At 44.1% G+C, this 16,557-nt stretch overlaps 2 protein-coding genes across 2 annotated transcripts in view; one reads left to right on the top strand and one right to left on the bottom strand.

The window, feature by feature from the left end:
- The first annotated feature begins 7,311 nt into the window (after positions 1–7,311).
- On the top strand, positions 7,312–12,487 carry RPL35 (ribosomal protein L35). Its single transcript, XM_063431046.1, has 4 exons — positions 7,312–7,382; positions 8,664–8,800; positions 9,923–10,004; positions 11,634–12,487. Exons 1-4 carry the CDS (start codon positions 7,380–7,382, stop codon positions 11,781–11,783), a joined length of 372 nt encoding a protein of 123 aa, XP_063287116.1. The 5' UTR covers positions 7,312–7,379; the 3' UTR covers positions 11,784–12,487.
- A 602-nt stretch (positions 12,488–13,089) lies between these two features.
- The window catches only part of WDR38 (WD repeat domain 38), a 63,679-nt gene continuing 60,211 nt past the window's right edge, over positions 13,090–16,557 (bottom strand). Inside the window, exons 7-9 of the mRNA XM_063431045.1 lie at positions 16,353–16,502; positions 14,376–14,423; positions 13,090–13,199 (exon numbers count right to left, since the gene is read on the bottom strand). Coding sequence (XP_063287115.1) covers positions 13,113–13,199; positions 14,376–14,423; positions 16,353–16,502 — 285 coding nt within the window. The 3' untranslated portion in view covers positions 13,090–13,112. The remainder of the gene's footprint in view (positions 13,200–14,375; positions 14,424–16,352; positions 16,503–16,557) is intronic.

Here is a 16,557-nt window from a genome sequence, read left to right as displayed (position 1 = left end):
GCACGATATCCTATGTCTCCTATTCTGCCATATAAATGCGCTGATTGATCTTTGTAACGGTATCAGTTGGGTTTTCGTAACTCGGATCGGCAAGGCTTGGAATAAGAACAGGATGCGCGGGAGGACGTTCATTTTAACCGAGTTAATCCGTCCGATCCAGGAGATGGGCTTGTCCGTCCACTTCTCCAGGTCTCCGGTCAGAGTGCGAATCACGGGGTCATAATTAGCAGAGTATAGGCGCAGAGGGTCGGCCGTAAGTTGTATACCCAAGTATTTCAGGGCATCTCTTTCTATTTTGAGGCCATAGGTCTCTTGAACGCGGTGAACGGTGGCATCGGACAAATGGATCGGCATTGCGCTGGTCTTGCTCATGTTGGCCTTATAACCCGACATCGCGCCATACTCTCTTATAACTCCTTGTAGAGCGGCCATGGAGTCCAGGGGGTTAGTAACGGTAAGGAGGATATCATCGGCGTATGCCGATACGGTGAACTCACTATGCCCCACCCGTGCTCCACGTATGTTTGGGTGATGCCTTATGGCTTGGAGCAAAGGTTCCAGGGCCAGTACAAATAAGAGGGGGGAGAGTGGGCAGCCCTGTCTAGTACCGTTAAACAGCCGAAACGGCGTCATAGGGGCTCCCGTGATCCGCACTTGTGCCTGAACGTTGTGGTACATGGCCTTTGTGGTTGTTATGAATTCATCCGGGAACCCCAGGTGTTTCAGTACCGTAAATAGAAATTGCCACCGCACCCTGTCGAAAGCCTTTTCTGCGTCGATAGCTACCACCAGCGTCGGTACTTTCGATGTCACTTGTTGCCAGATCAAGCCTATATTCCTCCGAGTGTTCTCAAACAGCTGTCTATCCTGAATAAAGCCAACCTGATCGGCATGCACCAGAGAGGTCAGTAACGGGTTTAGTCTATCTGCTTGTATTTTCGCCAAGATCTTAAGATCATGGTTGATCAGCGAGATAGGCCGGTAGTTTTCAGGTGCGAGCGGGTCCTTATCGGGTTTGGGTATCAGTACCATTGTAGCTAGGGCCATTGTTGGATCCAGCCGACCCCCCTGCCGGAGGTCGGTAAAGAGCCTGGTCAGTGGAGGCACTAATTCTTCCCTAAATATTTTATAATAAGAGCCCTCGAAACCATCAGGTCCCGGTGCCTTATTGCTTTTTAAGTTAGAAATGGCTTTACTTACCTCCTCCTCGGAGATATCCGCCGCAAGGGCAACCGCGGCTTCCCCCTTAAGTTTGGTCATCCCAAGTTTATTAAGGTATTCAAGTATGATCTCTTCCTCACCTACCTCACTCGTCTGCTGGTCCGGCGTATGGTTGTATAATTGTTTATAGAAGTTTTCAAACACCTTAGCGATCTCATCGGGTCTCGTTTTGGTCGATCCGTCTGGGTGTCTTATGGCTGTTATATGAGAATGTTCCTGTCTGGGTCGCAGAGTCCTGGCAAGGAGCGAGTCCATTTTGTTGGATTTCTCGTAAAAGGACCGCCGCGACCATACCATGGAGCGCGCTGCATCGTCTAGCAACAAGGTCCGGATGTCCCTCCTGACGCCCTCCAATCGTTCGAGTGTCACCGTATCTGGGGCCGTTTGGTGTTTCAGTTCAAGGGTCCTCAGTCGTTCCAGTAGAGTTTCCAATTGAAGATGTTTCAGTTTCTTACGTCTAGTAGCCAGCTTTATGAGGGAGCCCCTGATGACAGCTTTGTGGGCTGCCCAGATCGTGCTCGCGGAGACGTCTGGGGTATCGTTCATGTCAAAGTATTCATGGATGTCTCGACGGATCTGTTCCCTCAAAACGGGATCCTGTAGCAAGGAAGTGTTCAACCTCCAATTCCATGGAGAGGCCACGCAAAGGCTGCCCAAAGTAATGGTCACATCGGCATGGTCGGACCACGAGATGTTACCGATTCTCGAGTCGACTATCCTGGGCATCCCTGTTGCATTGGCGAAAAAGAGATCGATCCGTGAATACGTACCATGCGGTGCCGAATAGTACGTGTACTCCTTATCCCCCGGGTGGTGGGCGCGCCAGACATCCACCAGGCCAGAGTCCGTCAGAAACCGGTTAAGCAACCGATCCTGGCCCCCTCGGCCCTGGGACCTCGGGGTCCCGTCCCTAGTGCTCCTGTCTACTGCCGGGTTCGGTGCGGCATTGAAGTCCCCGCCGACATAAACCATACCATGGGGCAATGTCGCAATTCTCTCCCGGAGGTTCCGCCAGTAGGCGGGGTCTGGTTGATTAGGGGCATACACGTTGATGAGGTGGATCGTATGTGAGTGCAGTATGCCCGAGACTATAATGTACCGCCCCTCTGGGTCCGACTCTTGGGCCGTTTTCCTGAAGGGGCAACTGGATTTGACCAGGATGGCCACTCCATTGCGTTTACGGAGAGACCTGGCTTCATAAGAACCCTTGAAGGCATGGTCCCTCAGGCCAAACTTGGCCTGCTTAGGAAGGTGTGTTTCCTGTATAAATGCTATATCAGTATGCAGCCTCTTGAGTTCCCTAAACAATAGGCGACGCTTCCTGGGGGCGTTGAGACCCTTGACATTCAAAGTAGAGATTTTAAGTGTCATCTTGTTTCATGGTCCCCCCGCTTCTGTAGACCGGGACATACGGGTCTCCACTCCCCCCCCCGGGTCCCACGACCCCACCGAGGCCCCCCCACACCCCCCACCCCCCAGCTCCGCACCTCTTGAAGAGAGAAGAAAGAAAGAGAAAAAGGAAAGAGAAAAAGGGAAAGAAGAACCAAGGCATCCAAACCCAATTGGATGTAGAGAAGCACTGATCTCACCAGTAGCCAGTGATTTGTGGGTAGCGTGTTCCCTCATCCCTCACCACGATCAACGCGATAAGGGAGCAAGGGTCCCTGTGCTCCCACTCGAATCGCGCCCGCTAAGACCTATATGGACCTAAATGGGCAGACGTAGAGCCTCCTCCGGGTAATGAACCATTTGAGACCTGAAAAGTTGCCACTGTGGTACCCTGATCAGTCATCTGTCTATGTCTCGTCTGTTGAGCCTACGGGGCGGTAGCCCCCGTCTGGGGTCTGAGCTAAGTCAGGGCGGGTCAGACCGTATGAGCGGGCCTGGGTCCGGGGTCTGAATGTATCTCCCGAGGGGAGATCCCCTACGCTCCCCCATCCGTCCACCTTCTCGCAGCGTCCACGGCGGAGCCACATGTATAGGGGGCCCACCGCTGGTTATATCTAGAGTCGCAAATGTGAACCCCAATAAAAATGAGTATAAGACAGCGATAAACCTATGTGTCAAAAACGTGTGTACAGAGCATATAGTGTAGGTACGATTAATAATGCAATAAGGGACTGGGCCCAGCAGCCGGGGGGAAAGCCGGCCGTGTCTTAACCGATACAATGTGGCTATATTCAGGCCGGTACCAATGAAACTGTCAGGCCGTAAGTTGTAAGTCAGGGGGTCCAGGTGACATCCCTCAATCCCTGTAAGGAGGCGAAGCCCTAACCTAGGTATAATGCTAAACTATATGAAAAGCCATGTACAAAAATCATAAACAACGGACATCTTAATGCCCTCATAGAAATACCCGCATACTAATCATATCTGTTCCCTTCAAGTATTTACATATATCTTTTTTTTTTTTTTTTTTTTATTATTTTTTTTTTTTTTTTTTTAAAGTTAACCAAAAGATTGTTTTACCCGTAACATAGGGGCGGAGGGGTACACAGTGGTGGTGTGACACGTATGGACTTAAGGTCTCGGCAATTTGTCCCAATTGAGCCAATAGTCCCCCCTCCCCCCCCCCCCCTGTTTGTTTTTTTTTTTTTTTTTTTTTTTTTTGTCTTTAAGCTTATTTACTGAGTTAAACATCTAAGTATATATACTGTGCTTGGCGTTTTCAACAGATTGTAATTATTTTCATCATTTTTTTTTTTTTATATATAAATAATCATGTCACAACTTTGTCAAAAACTAAAGTCCAACTACCTGTACACTCTATTTTTTTTTTTTTTTTTTTAAATGAGGGGGGGAGGGGGGGAGGGGAGGGGGGAGGGGAGGGGGGGAGGGGGGAGGGGGGGGGAGGGAGGGAGGGGGGGGGAGGGAGGGAGGGGGGGGAGGGGAGGGGGGGGAGGGGGGGGGAGGGAGGGAGGGGGGGAGGGAGGGGGGAGGGGGGGGAGGGAGGGGGGAGGGGGGGGAGGGAGGGAGGAGGGGGGAGGGGGGGGAGGGAGGGGGGAGGGGGGAGGGAGGGAGGGAGGGGGGGGAGGAGGGGATGAGGGAGGGGGGGAGGAGGGGATGAGGGAGGGGGGGGAGGGAGGGAGGGGGGGGAGGAGGGGATGAGGGAGGGGATGAGGGGATGAGGGAGGGGGTACATCGATCCAAACAACACAAGAGGCATAGCATTACAAATACAGGCTGATTGCAATAAACGTGATAATTACAGTTCCGTCCTGGTGTAAGTTCACTTAGGGACAGGTAAGGCAGGAACCAGATGCCCAGGAGGCCGATGACTTCGGGTCGGAGTCCCAAGCCCACGGAAAAAGCCCCCACATACTGACACCCAGCCTCGAGCCCCCCTAAACCAAGCGGGGGGCATCCGGGCTCCCCCAAAAATAAAGCTTCCTTCCGTGGCAGAAGTGGCATACAGTAAATAAGGGGAAACTGGCAAACCGGGGGTAGCAAGAGGTTCTGCAGAGGAGTCCCGCAGGGAAAGCAATAAAACTGAGGCATCAGGGGGGGGGCGAGACAGGCACCGCTGATCTGGACCCGGCCAGGGCTTTAAAAACGCCCAGCATGGGCCCTAGCTCCATGACCCGTACCCCCACCCAAAAGGGAAGACGACAGCCTCCCCGACCCGTGTGGACACCCTCCCCCGGCAACCCCCCTCCCCAAGGGGGAAGGCAAAAAAAAAAAGGTACCCCTCCGGGGACAGGGCAGAAGGGCAGGGGTCCCCCGGGTATGGTGTGGGGAAGGCACATACACTACCCTGTGACCTTCAGCGATGGCTCCTGGCTCCGGCGGCACTCCAGTCGTTCGGCAGCTGAGGGAGGTCATCGATGTACAGGGAGACGTCTGGGATCTCTGAGGGCGGCTGAACTCCAAGGCTCCGCAGGAAACGCTGGGGATCGCCGCCAGGTGATAGAACGTGCGCCCGGTCACCCTTGAACACCTGCAGCTTGAAAGGGAAGCCCCAGGCATACTTCAGGCCTGCTCCTCGCAAGGCCTCAGTGATCGGCCGCCACTCCCTCCTGCGCTGCAGTGTCGTGGGCGCCAGATCATGGTATAGGGAGACAGCTACCCCCTCGTGCCGGATGGGCCCATCTCGGCTCCTTCTCATGAGGGCCTCTTTGGTGCCGAAGTAAAGGAAGCGGACAATGACGTCCCGCGGGGTGTTGTTATCCGCCCTCTGGGCTCGCAGGGCTCTGTGCACCCGCTCAATGTGCCACTGTTCTTCAGGGAGGTCAGGGAGGAGAGGCCGCAGGAGAGTAAGCAGTGTCTCCCGCAGATTTTCGTCCCGCACCTCAGGGAGCCCCCTAAGGCGGAGGTTGTTCCTCCGGGACCTATTCGCCATGTCCTCCAGTGCCAGGTCAGTATCCACCATGCGGGCTGCCATCTGATTCACCCGTTCAACAACATCGTTGTGGGCTCGAGCGGTGGTATCCATGCGGTCCTCCAGGGCTGCAGTGCGTTCCCCCAAGGCTCCGATATCTGCCTGGAGCACAGCCGTGGACCTGGCTATTTCCCCTGCCAGGAAGGCCCTGACTTCAGCCAGTTTGGCCAGGACAGTTTCCTGATCAGCGGTCGGTGCCTCAGTATCGGCCTGGGTCGGGGTGCGCGGGGATCCTCCGTCGCCATCTTGGCTCCCTGTTCGACCAGGCCGTTGCATGGCGAAGTGGTCGAGGACGGAGGCTCCGGATTCTGCTGTTTTTTTCCCCAGCTTGTTTGTACGCCTCCTCTCCATGTCTGGGGACCCGTTGTGGGGTAATTTGCGAATATTTAGGTCGCTTTAGTGGGCTTTAGGGCGCGATGAGTGCGGAGCACTAATGAAACACGTCCGTGTTCATCGACGGTTCGGCCACGCCCCCTGGGATGTCTACTTTTTCAAATGGTATGCCATTAAGGGGTAATTTTCATTTCTTGGCTGCCATACGGTCTCAAAGGCAGCCTAGACACAGTAAACTAATCTGACAAATTCCATTGTGAAAAAATAAAATGGATAAGCCGTATATATGACCCTGTAACTTAAAAAAAACTCATAAAACCTATACATGGGGGGTACCGTGGCGCTCATGAGACATCACTGAACAGAACTGGGAGTGTTTCAGGGCAGTAAACTATATACTGATGTTAATATTATCAGTAAAAGTACAGTTTTTATGTGAAAAACGCAAAAAAAACACGGAACACTAACTTTGGCTAGCATTTGTGCCCAAGTGGCTACTACAAAAGACTGGCCATACCAAATTTTGAATACCTTAGGATGTCTACTTTTTCAAATGGTATGCCATTAAGGGGTCATTTTCATTTCTTGGCTGCCATACGGTCTCAAAGGCAGCCTAGACACAGCAAACCAATCTGTGAAATCTCTATGTAAAAAATAAATAAATAGACAAGACGTATATTTGACCCTGTAACTTTCCAAAACACCATAAAACCTATACATGGGGGTTACTGTTTTACTCATGAGACATTTCTGAATACAAATATGTATGTTTTATTGCAGTAAACACAAACAGTATTGTGACATTAACAGTTAAATTGACATGCAGAAATTGAAAAATATCAAAATTTCTTAATTTTTCAAACTTTTTTAGATTTTATTCATATAAAATGGAGTTCTATATATGAATGTTCTATATATGATATGGAATGAAAGCCCTGTTTCCCCTGAACAAACCGATATATAATAAGTGTGGGTGCACTCAGTATGAAAGAGGTAAATTATAGTTGAACAGACATAGAGCCAAATTCTGTGGTTTGTTTACGTTTTGTTTTGATCACAACTTGTACATTTGGCTCCGTCCTTAAGGGGTTAATATTTATATATATCCTTAATAATTCGGCTGTTTAATTTCAGACATATGTGTCCATTATTTATTCATATGATGCTCTGAGTTAATGATTTTTGTTGCCTTCTTGTCTTTTAAAATGATTACACAGTGCTCAGCCCAACATAAATACTTGCAAAAGAAACAATATTTTATTCACAAATCAATTCTGAGAACCAGGTTCCTTTATAAACCTGCTCTCGGACTGTACCACGTCAGCAGCAGGTTAAACGAACACTGCCACTATTCCCCCTCTATTTTCTTCCCTTGGTAGCGGCCGTTACCCGGAAGAGCTCAGTAGACGGCTGACCCCTCCCTTTCCTCTAGCAGCCAGCGGTGAAAATGGTGAGTAAAGCTTTCCTCTCCCGTGCAATCTATCGCCATCCTACCTAATCTTGCCAATACACGCCACGTTACCACCTCTGCTGAGGGCCAGAGAGTATGGGGGACACGCTGTGCCCATTATTTGTGATTTGCGTGCAGTTATATTGGTGGATAGAGTAAATGTTTCGCTCCCCTCCTTACCCGTCCGAGGCCTCTGTGTAAGCCGGGCCATGGCGGCCTGAGATGGCGGCCTGAGATGGCTACCCTGCCACATGTTACATTGTAGCTCTTTATCCCATAGCAGCGCTCACATGGGCGCAGTGCAGCCAGTCAGTAAGAATGACCTGGGCTGAATAGCCAGTGTCAGAGAGAGCATTACATTGTAAATAATAATAAAAATGTCTAAGCGCTTCCTACAAGTATATAGTGTGTATGATGATGTATGTGTTTCCCCGTCACCTTGGATAAAAGACACGCAAAGCAACAAGGATAATTTAATACACTAATGTGTAAACACAGTAAAAAAAAAAATACTGCTTAACCCCTTAAGGACACATAACATGTGTGGCATCTCATTATTCCATTTTATTCCAGGAGTTTGGTCCTTAATGGGTTAAAGTGAATACTTTTTGTACCTGCTCTATAAGAAGTATTTTTGTTGTGTGTTCACACATTGTATTATCCTTGTTGTCTTGTATGTCATTTTTACATTGTGGCTGCTTGTGCTTAATGTGTAAAAAGCATTTCCTCCTCAGTCTCAACAACAGTAAAAGTACAGTTAGTGGAAGGAAAATGTCTGTAAAGGACAAAAAGCTAAATTAATACATGTCTCCTTGCATATTATGAAAAAATGAGGTATGCTTGAATAAAGCAGTGACTTTATTGTGTAGATTCAAGGCCTGTTTTCTGATAAAGATTGAGTTTTGACTTGTGAGGGGGGATAAGAGATGATGGCTTATATTTGTGACGCAATCGTTTGTTTCAGATTCCCCATATAAAGTATCAGTTATTCACTAAACAGAGGTCTTCAACCTTCAGCACTCAAGATGTAGTGGACTACAAATCACTTGATACTTTGCTAGTATTATGGCTGTAAGAGCATTATGGGAGATGTGGTCCACAACACCTGGAGTGCCAAAGGTTGCCTACCGTGCATTAAACCAAGCATGCATTTTAAGATCTTAGATTTATAAGTAGTCTGTAGAACCTAAGCTGCTGCTTTCTTGGCTTTCAAAATTAGTGCTGCTTGTTTTTCCACTTTATATAACTGGATCTTATACTGATTGAAACGTATTGTTTCAGGCAAAGATCAAGGCCCGAGACCTGCGCGGTAAGAAAAAGGAGGAGCTGCTGAAACAGCTGGATGACTTAAAAGTTGAACTTTCCCAGCTCAGAGTAGCCAAGGTGACTGGAGGTGCTGCTTCCAAGCTGTCAAAGATGTGAGTATTTGGTCAAAAGGGTGCTCTGGTGCTCATGTTGCTTTTAAACCCTAACAAACTTGTGTCCAAAATAACATTTGTGAAGTCTCTCTTCTAGTATAGTGGTTGATTCCAAAAGTACCTTTGTCCAGTTCCACCTTAATGGGGAAAACCATTTATGATGAATAGTTTGCCCTCTTACCTGGGTCCCTGCTGGGCTTCGTGTCTCTGGTGACATGCTTCCAGCTTCTGAAATGCTGCTGAGAGCATCAGCTGACTACTCTCACCCAATGATCAGAACACTGCATGAACATTTTCACAGAAATTACATTAGCTGCATAGAACTCTTATTCCGGAGTTACATCTCCAGCAGCCGAAACTCCTAGCAAAATTCAGCACTTACAAGCTCAAAGAACCATAACCACTTCAAATCATTGAAGTGGCGATGGCGCTTGGAGTAACCCCATAAAAGGACATTCTGTATCTGATGAATCCTAGTGCGAAACCTTCAGTTTTTTGCTAACAATCCAAAACCGATTGCTGCATCATCTTGCCTTCCACTCAGTTAGACAGAGCCTGGAAATTACATTTTATACTTTCCCATAAACATTCACTTTGTCACTTTATTTTCTATTTTAATGAGCATTGTACATGTGAGTAGATAATGGAAATTATTCTCATCAAATCAGTTTTAATATTACATTATTAAATATGTACCACAGCATTATTCGTGTAAGTTTGGAAGTATTACCTTGGACTTTGGAAAGGTGTCTGTTCTTTACTAATGTTTGAAGGGATTTTGACATCCACAAAACATTTGTGCGCACGTTGAGTGTGAATGCAAATTCTATACTTTGTACTTGAGAATTAAATTGCCAGAATTTTGATAGTGTCACTGTCTTGTTTTGTAATTAGTTACTTGTAATTGGAAATAAAGGAATGCTGACAATTATTTAGATAAAATTGTGCATGCATTCTCGCAGCCCATTTCTGGTTTATAGGTTCAGAAATCTTCTCTGATTTGGCTCTTATGCATTAATGCCCTATAACAGGCTTGGAGGAACATGATTTACCTGTTTTACAGTTCTCCAACACATTTTATGGTGACACATTTCTGATCTTTATTTTTGTTTTTTCTTTCAGCCGTGTTGTCCGCAAATCCATTGCTAGAGTCCTGACTGTGATCAACCAGACACAAAAGGAAAATCTGAGGAAGTTTTACAAGGTAAGCCAGTGCTAGTTGCTTGTTGTACATATGCATCTGTGTCTGAACTCTGCTTAATCACCACCTCACTTTTTCTGTCTTATATTGACATCTACAAATTTAGGATCTTTTTATAAAAAAAATTCCGGTTGCAGTGTAAAATTTGCCCAATTACAACATCTATTGTATTTTACGATTAGCCATGTGCAGCAGCTTTAAAATAATAATAATCTAGCTTGTAAAAGTCAAAGAACCTGCATAAATTTAACCTTTTTATATAGAATTGTTTTTGAAATCTTGATCTGTATGCTGACACTTCTGTACAAAGTGCAGTGGTCATAGTAATCTGATCTACCAGATTATAAAATGTTTATTTTCATAATGGGTTGTCTGTTATTTCATGATTAAATTTGTGCTTTAGCCAAATGTCGACTTAATTCCACCTTAGATGGCTGTAATGAGAAGCACATTAGAGTTAACAATTTTCCCCTTGACCTTGTTTTGTATGTGGTCTTAATAGAACAAATATTAAAATTCTTGTTCCACCTGAATCTTAAGTCTGTATTATATATTTGCAGATCCATGCCTTTACACACACACACACACACACACATTCGCGCGCACACACACCGTTTCTCAGCAGTTGTAGTCTGGTATATACAGATGGCCAATTTTTAGATCCAATTACTTTACCTTGCACTTAAAAAGGTCTCTTGCTGTGCATAGCGGTGTGTAACTGTGGTCTGTATACTTCACTCAAACAAGGAGTTGGAGATTTCAAATTCCTATACTTTAATCTGGGGTTGATATAGTGTGGGGTGTATTATGCTGCGAAAACATGGATGCAAATATATCGTTTTAATAATCTTAAACTGATTGCTAGATATCGGCATACAGACAGGGCCCTCACTACCTTTTTGTATTTGTCTGTGTATGTTGTACGTCCACCACTAATTGTACAGTGCTGCGGAATCTGTTGGCGATTTTATAAATACCAGTAATTAAAAAGGGGGGAGAATCCCTTGACGTAAGGGTGGCGAGAAATAAAATCTGGTGTCTAGAATATTTTAAATGCTCTTTTAGCCAAGATTCAAGTTAAATATGGTGTTCTTTGTAGAATGTGCTGTCACTGAAAGTTGAGCTGCTGTTTTTAGATGGCAGATTTTGCTTCCACTGTAACTTTGTGTTATTGTAGCCTTCTATACACTTGTTTGATATTCTGATACAGCATTAATAAGTGTGTAACTTAATTTCTCTTTCCCACTTACTCATACAATTTCCTTTAGTCACACACATAATATGCAGTAAGTGCAATGGCTAGCCATATCTGTCCATAGTGCATTTACGAAACCTTCTATTCACAAACCTGTTGATGTTAAATGGTTAGAATACTAGTGACTATGGGAGCACTGTGCAGAGTTGGCTACCACTTGCTCAGAGCACATCACAAATAGGGTAGCATGAGGTGACAACAGATGGTTGATTAAGAAGTCTATCCGCACCTTACAGGTGCACTTCGTTTTATGATTATATCAGGAATGAACGGGTTTTTAGGTAATATTTGTAGGCCTTGCAGGTAACCTGGTGCATCCAACACTGGTTTTGAGCAATAGTTTTACATTTATTTATTTCCCTTTCACATTATAACAGGGAAAGAAGTACAAGCCTTTGGATTTGAGGCCAAAGAAGACTAGGGCTCTCAGACGTAGGCTGAACAAGCACGAAGAATCCCTACGGACAAGAAAACAGCAAAGAAAAGACCGTCTTTACGCGGTGCGCAAATTTGCAGTTAAGGCATAAGTCACTCATGCTCTGATTAAAAAATTTTTTTTGTCTATTCACTCTGTGTTGGTGTGTGCTTTGAGAGTGGTTTAAAGGGTAACTGTTATATCTAAAACAACTTCCAGCCCACAGTTGCGATTGCGTATGCAACTCACTAGCTGGCACTGGCTATGGAGTGACATGACTTCACTCTGTTCAGACACTGGCACGCTGACTTGTTTAGTGTCATGGAGGTTTGCCCTGTGTGGGGAAGTGTCCACAAGCAGGCCAAATCAAAGAGCTAAGGAGGAGTGCAGAAAAAGGGTAACACCATGTGTTGCGTTGATAAAATTTAATGCTTTATTAGGGTACTTAACCAATAAAAACATAAGAGATTTTGGTCTGTGGGCTTTTCTCCTGTATGAAAACTAAAATAAATGCAATGCCTTTATTTGCTTCTCTCAAGGGTTCTTCCAACCATGCGATCTAAACCTATGACCTGTGGCATATGACATGAGAAGAAAAACATGGCAACATTTGAACAAGCAATGGGAAAATTACTAGTCTGAACAGGGAATATGATAAACAAGTCTAAATTGTTCCCAGGCATATAAAGACATTATTTTGTCAATTGGTATATCGCTTGCTCCCAGCTAAAGTCTAAACACTTCTATTTCCAAAGAGACTTGCTTCTTACAAAAATTTCGATTTTATGGACATTACAATGTTTGCTTATTCCTGTATGCTTGAGAGTAATTTATTTCAATGCTATTGAAAGGGATACTCTAGGTACCAATACAATTGTAATGCATTAGATGGGTATTGGCCTCATTATGTAAATAAATATATAGATTTACATATTGTGCAGTATGCTACACCAGAAGTCTGCCTCTTTAGCCACACCCCTTCACTCCACTAAAATACTTCCTTATTAGAGGTATGCACACAGCTATGCTATTGACCACGCTAAGTCTTTCTTTTATGTACTTCTGCATGTGAAGCAGTCTACGAGCTCTGTTCAAGCAGATGATCCCACCAAGTTGTTGTGGTTTGTCTCCCCCTCCCACATTTAAATTCTGTTCTTCAAAGGTTTGATTTCAGGTACTCCTCACCCATGCAAAAACAGAATCATAACAAGGGCACACACCCAATTTCAAAAAGTACTATATAAATATTTTAAGGAAAAGTGAAAATAGCTCCTGACTCAACAATGTAACCTGACAGCAGAAACTAGCTTTATTGTATTAAGACATAAGATAACTATGTAACTATGTAATTTGGTGTCCTAATCCACGAAGTGGCTGGGACGGTCATTTTCCATGGGTTTTCACGTGTTCCCTTAATAAAGCAGCTGACTTTATATTCATTTTAACTTTGGTAAAGTCCTGCAGATCCAGCTAAGATGAGAGTCCCACTTGGTGAAAATGAGCATGTGTGTACCATGTCAATCATTCTCTAAAGGAAAGGAAAGAAAAATACTGTTAACAGGACTTTTAAGCTTCATGGTTATATACTTCTGAATTTTGCAGGTAAATCACTTTCTATTTGAATTTAGTGGCCAGAAAAACATGGGCTCAGTTTCTACTTTAAAGGACCACTCTAGTGCCAGGAAAACATACTCGTTTTCCTGGCACTAGAGTGCCCTGAGGGTGCCCCCACCCTCAGGGACCCACTCCCGCCTGGCTCGGGAAAGGGGTAAAAACTTACCTTTTTCCAGCGCTGGGCGGAGAGATCTCCTGCTCTCCTCCTCCGTTCCGCCTCCGATCCGCTTCTTCTCCCCGTCGGCTGAATGCGCACGCGCGGCAAGAGCTGCGCGCGCATTCAGCCGGTCACATAGGAAAGCATTCTCAATGCTTTCCTATGGACGCTGGCGTGCTCTCACTGTGAAAATCACAGTGAGAAGCACGCAAGCGCCTCTAGCGGCTGTCAATGAGACAGCCACTAGAGGACATAGGGGGAAGGCTTAACTCATTCACAAGCATAGCAGTTTCTCTGAAACTGCTATGTTTATGAAAAAATGGGTTAACCCTAGAAGGACATGGCACCCAGACCACCTCATTAAGCTGAAGTGGTCTGGGTGCCTAGAGTGGTCCTTTAAGAAGCCATGGTTATCTATAATAGGTAAAGGATTAATCCAAGCACTATGACCACTTCACATTATCGTCACTTTCATCCAGCCTCAGTGGTGATGATTGGCTGGGAGCTGGTTTCTCCTGCTAGTTACACATTGCTGGGGCTTTTTCCAGTACAATTGTACAGTGCTACAGAATCTGATGGCGCTATATAAGTAATAAAATAATACCATAGATCAAATCTGTATACCTATAATAAGCTGACAACTGTTTGACATCATTTGGCTTGAGCAGTGATGTTACTGCTGTGTCACTTATAGTGTTATTGAATTATAAATTTACATGCCAGAATTTTATGTAAATGCTATTATGAAGCCCGGAATTGTTCAGGTAATGGTACATTTCAGGCCAAAATAACCAATTTGGAACCCTTTTGCAGTTTAGCCTAAAATGTGAAATTCACTTGTCAACTCCATACAGCTCCTGGTATAGCAAATAATTCAGTGTATTTTTTTTATTTATTTTTTAGGTTAACCACATAATTTCTACATTTTCTTACCTTTAAGATTTTGATGCATTTTCCTTTCTCACAGTCCCAAAGCCTTACCTAAATGATATAAAATAAATAATTGATTTTTTTTTTTTAAATATTAAGTAATATTTTCATGTAAAGTTTTTATTTATTTGATATGTCTACACCAGGGATCTCAAACTCTGTGCTTCTGGGTATAAATGGTATGCAACTTCCAGAATTGTTTAAATGCAATGGATGGCTGGAGAATCCATCAAGTTGTAGTTCAGAAACCTCTGGGGAGTCAGTTTGATTAGCCTGGTCTACACTAACCTGGTCTTTCTCCTCCATAATTAACTTGTATAATGTTGCTACATATTGTTAGCATGTATATTGATCAATCTCTTCTCAGGGTACATTTAATTTTTGTCTTGTAATGTCTGGAGGAATCTTGACTAAGCACTGGATCAGGCTTCCCCAAACTCCAGCCCTCCGGATGTTGCTGAACTACAATGCACATGATTCTCAGCCTATGTATTTCATTCATAGAATCATGGGAGTTGTAGTTCAGTAATGTCTTAAAGGACCTGTGTTTGGGGAAGCCTGCTCTAGATGTTTGAGGTAATCTGAGAAATGGGTAATTGGAGACATTTTAGGGAGAAATCCCGATGTCAGACGATGGTGACCCCCAGGTCTTGATATTGCATAAATACCCTCACAAAATAGATTTTGCCTAATTTTTACCTAAGTGAGTTTTCAGATCACTGGTTACTCACTGGATCACTGGGGGGGAAGGGGAAGAATTTCAGAATAACATTTGAATAACCCGTTCTTATATAATAAAACCTAACATTCCGCATTTATTACACGAAGATATAAGTATGTTGCCTGAACAATTGGTTACTTCAGCACTACACACGTCTTCATTTCAATCTATTCCTGCTTGGAAAAATGTATTTATATATGTTCATATATGCATTGCCTTAAAGAGACACTAAATACAAATCTAAAAATGATCTTTTAAATTCTTTTAGCCCCACACCTGTTTAGGACCATACTGTTTTTTTTTGGTTTTTTTTTTTTTAGCTCTGGTAGAATATGATTTGCTAAGGCTTCTTAGGATGCTATTATGTAGGATTAGATATTGCCAATTATGGCTGGTAATGAGGTGATTGGATTCATATGAGGAAACAGAAGATAAATGCAGAGGTGTTGTTATATTGCCAATCATTCGTCCATTCCCATGTTCTCAGACTTAATCCTAGGGTATTATGATTATTTGACACAGGCTGACCAATTGATCTTCTCAAAAGCGTTTTCAGCATCCATGGACAGAACATATGTGAAGTCATAAACATTATATCATCCATTTCTTTGTATTTGGTAATAGCCACGTATTGCAGTATCCTGTCATATTGTTCTTTGATATCACACATAATCTAATGTTGATTAAAATATATACAAAGCATGCATATATGTAAATTCCAGTATTCCTTATGTAAGAAATAAAATGTTGAGGCAACTTCTTGCAGAATTTAGAGCAGTTCTCTGAATTTTGAGTGTGTGCTTTAGACACTTTCTTGGACACTCAATATTTATTAGAGCTGAAAGTTCATGTTCTCTATTCTAACATGGGAATTACACAATACAAAGCCCACTACCTAGTTCACTGAATTGCTTTATTAAAAGAGAATACACTCGTATAAAAAAAAAAAAAAAACACACACAAAAACTAGGTGTATCATTTAACGCTATTCCACAATTGTTTCCTTTTGTTCTAAAAGCAGTCATTTCTCCTCTATCATTCGGACTGTGGACTACAACTCCCTTGATGCTTTGCCACCTTTATGGCTGTAAAAGCATTATTGGAGATGTAGTCCACAACATCTGAAGTGCTGACAGTTGCCTACCCATTCACCATGAGTGCTATTATTTGTTTTATCTCTATAAAACAGAGCATTTCCGAAATTATAGTTTATTCATTGTTCATCAAGTCTACACATTTTACATGCTCTTTGTTATTACCATTTTATCATGGCCTGTGGAGGCCAGCAGGATACCATCTCGAGAGAAGGACAAACTCCTCAACCATCCACAGTGTCCCTTTAATAGAAAGATGAGAGATCCCTTGTTTGTATTCCAAACACGAATGGTCTTGTCCCATGATCCAGAGGCCTAATGAAGCAATAGAAACATGACTGTTACCATTCCAATATCAATGGCATTGCTT

Source organism: Pelobates fuscus, chromosome 9, assembly GCF_036172605.1.
Source record: "Pelobates fuscus isolate aPelFus1 chromosome 9, aPelFus1.pri, whole genome shotgun sequence".
Lineage (NCBI taxonomy): Eukaryota > Metazoa > Chordata > Amphibia > Anura > Pelobatidae > Pelobates > Pelobates fuscus.
The sequence above is the reverse complement of the archived record's forward strand: the minus strand, read 5'-3'. Positions and strand labels throughout refer to the sequence as shown.

Bases quoted from the DNA above. Each gene is read 5' to 3' on its own strand.
- RPL35 (XM_063431046.1), top strand. The intron at 8,801-9,922 runs GTGAGTATTTGG...TTTTTCTTTCAG, and splicing joins GCTTCCAAGCTGTCAAAGAT to CCGTGTTGTCCGCAAATCCA. The intron at 10,005-11,633 runs GTAAGCCAGTGC...ACATTATAACAG, and splicing joins ATCTGAGGAAGTTTTACAAG to GGAAAGAAGTACAAGCCTTT.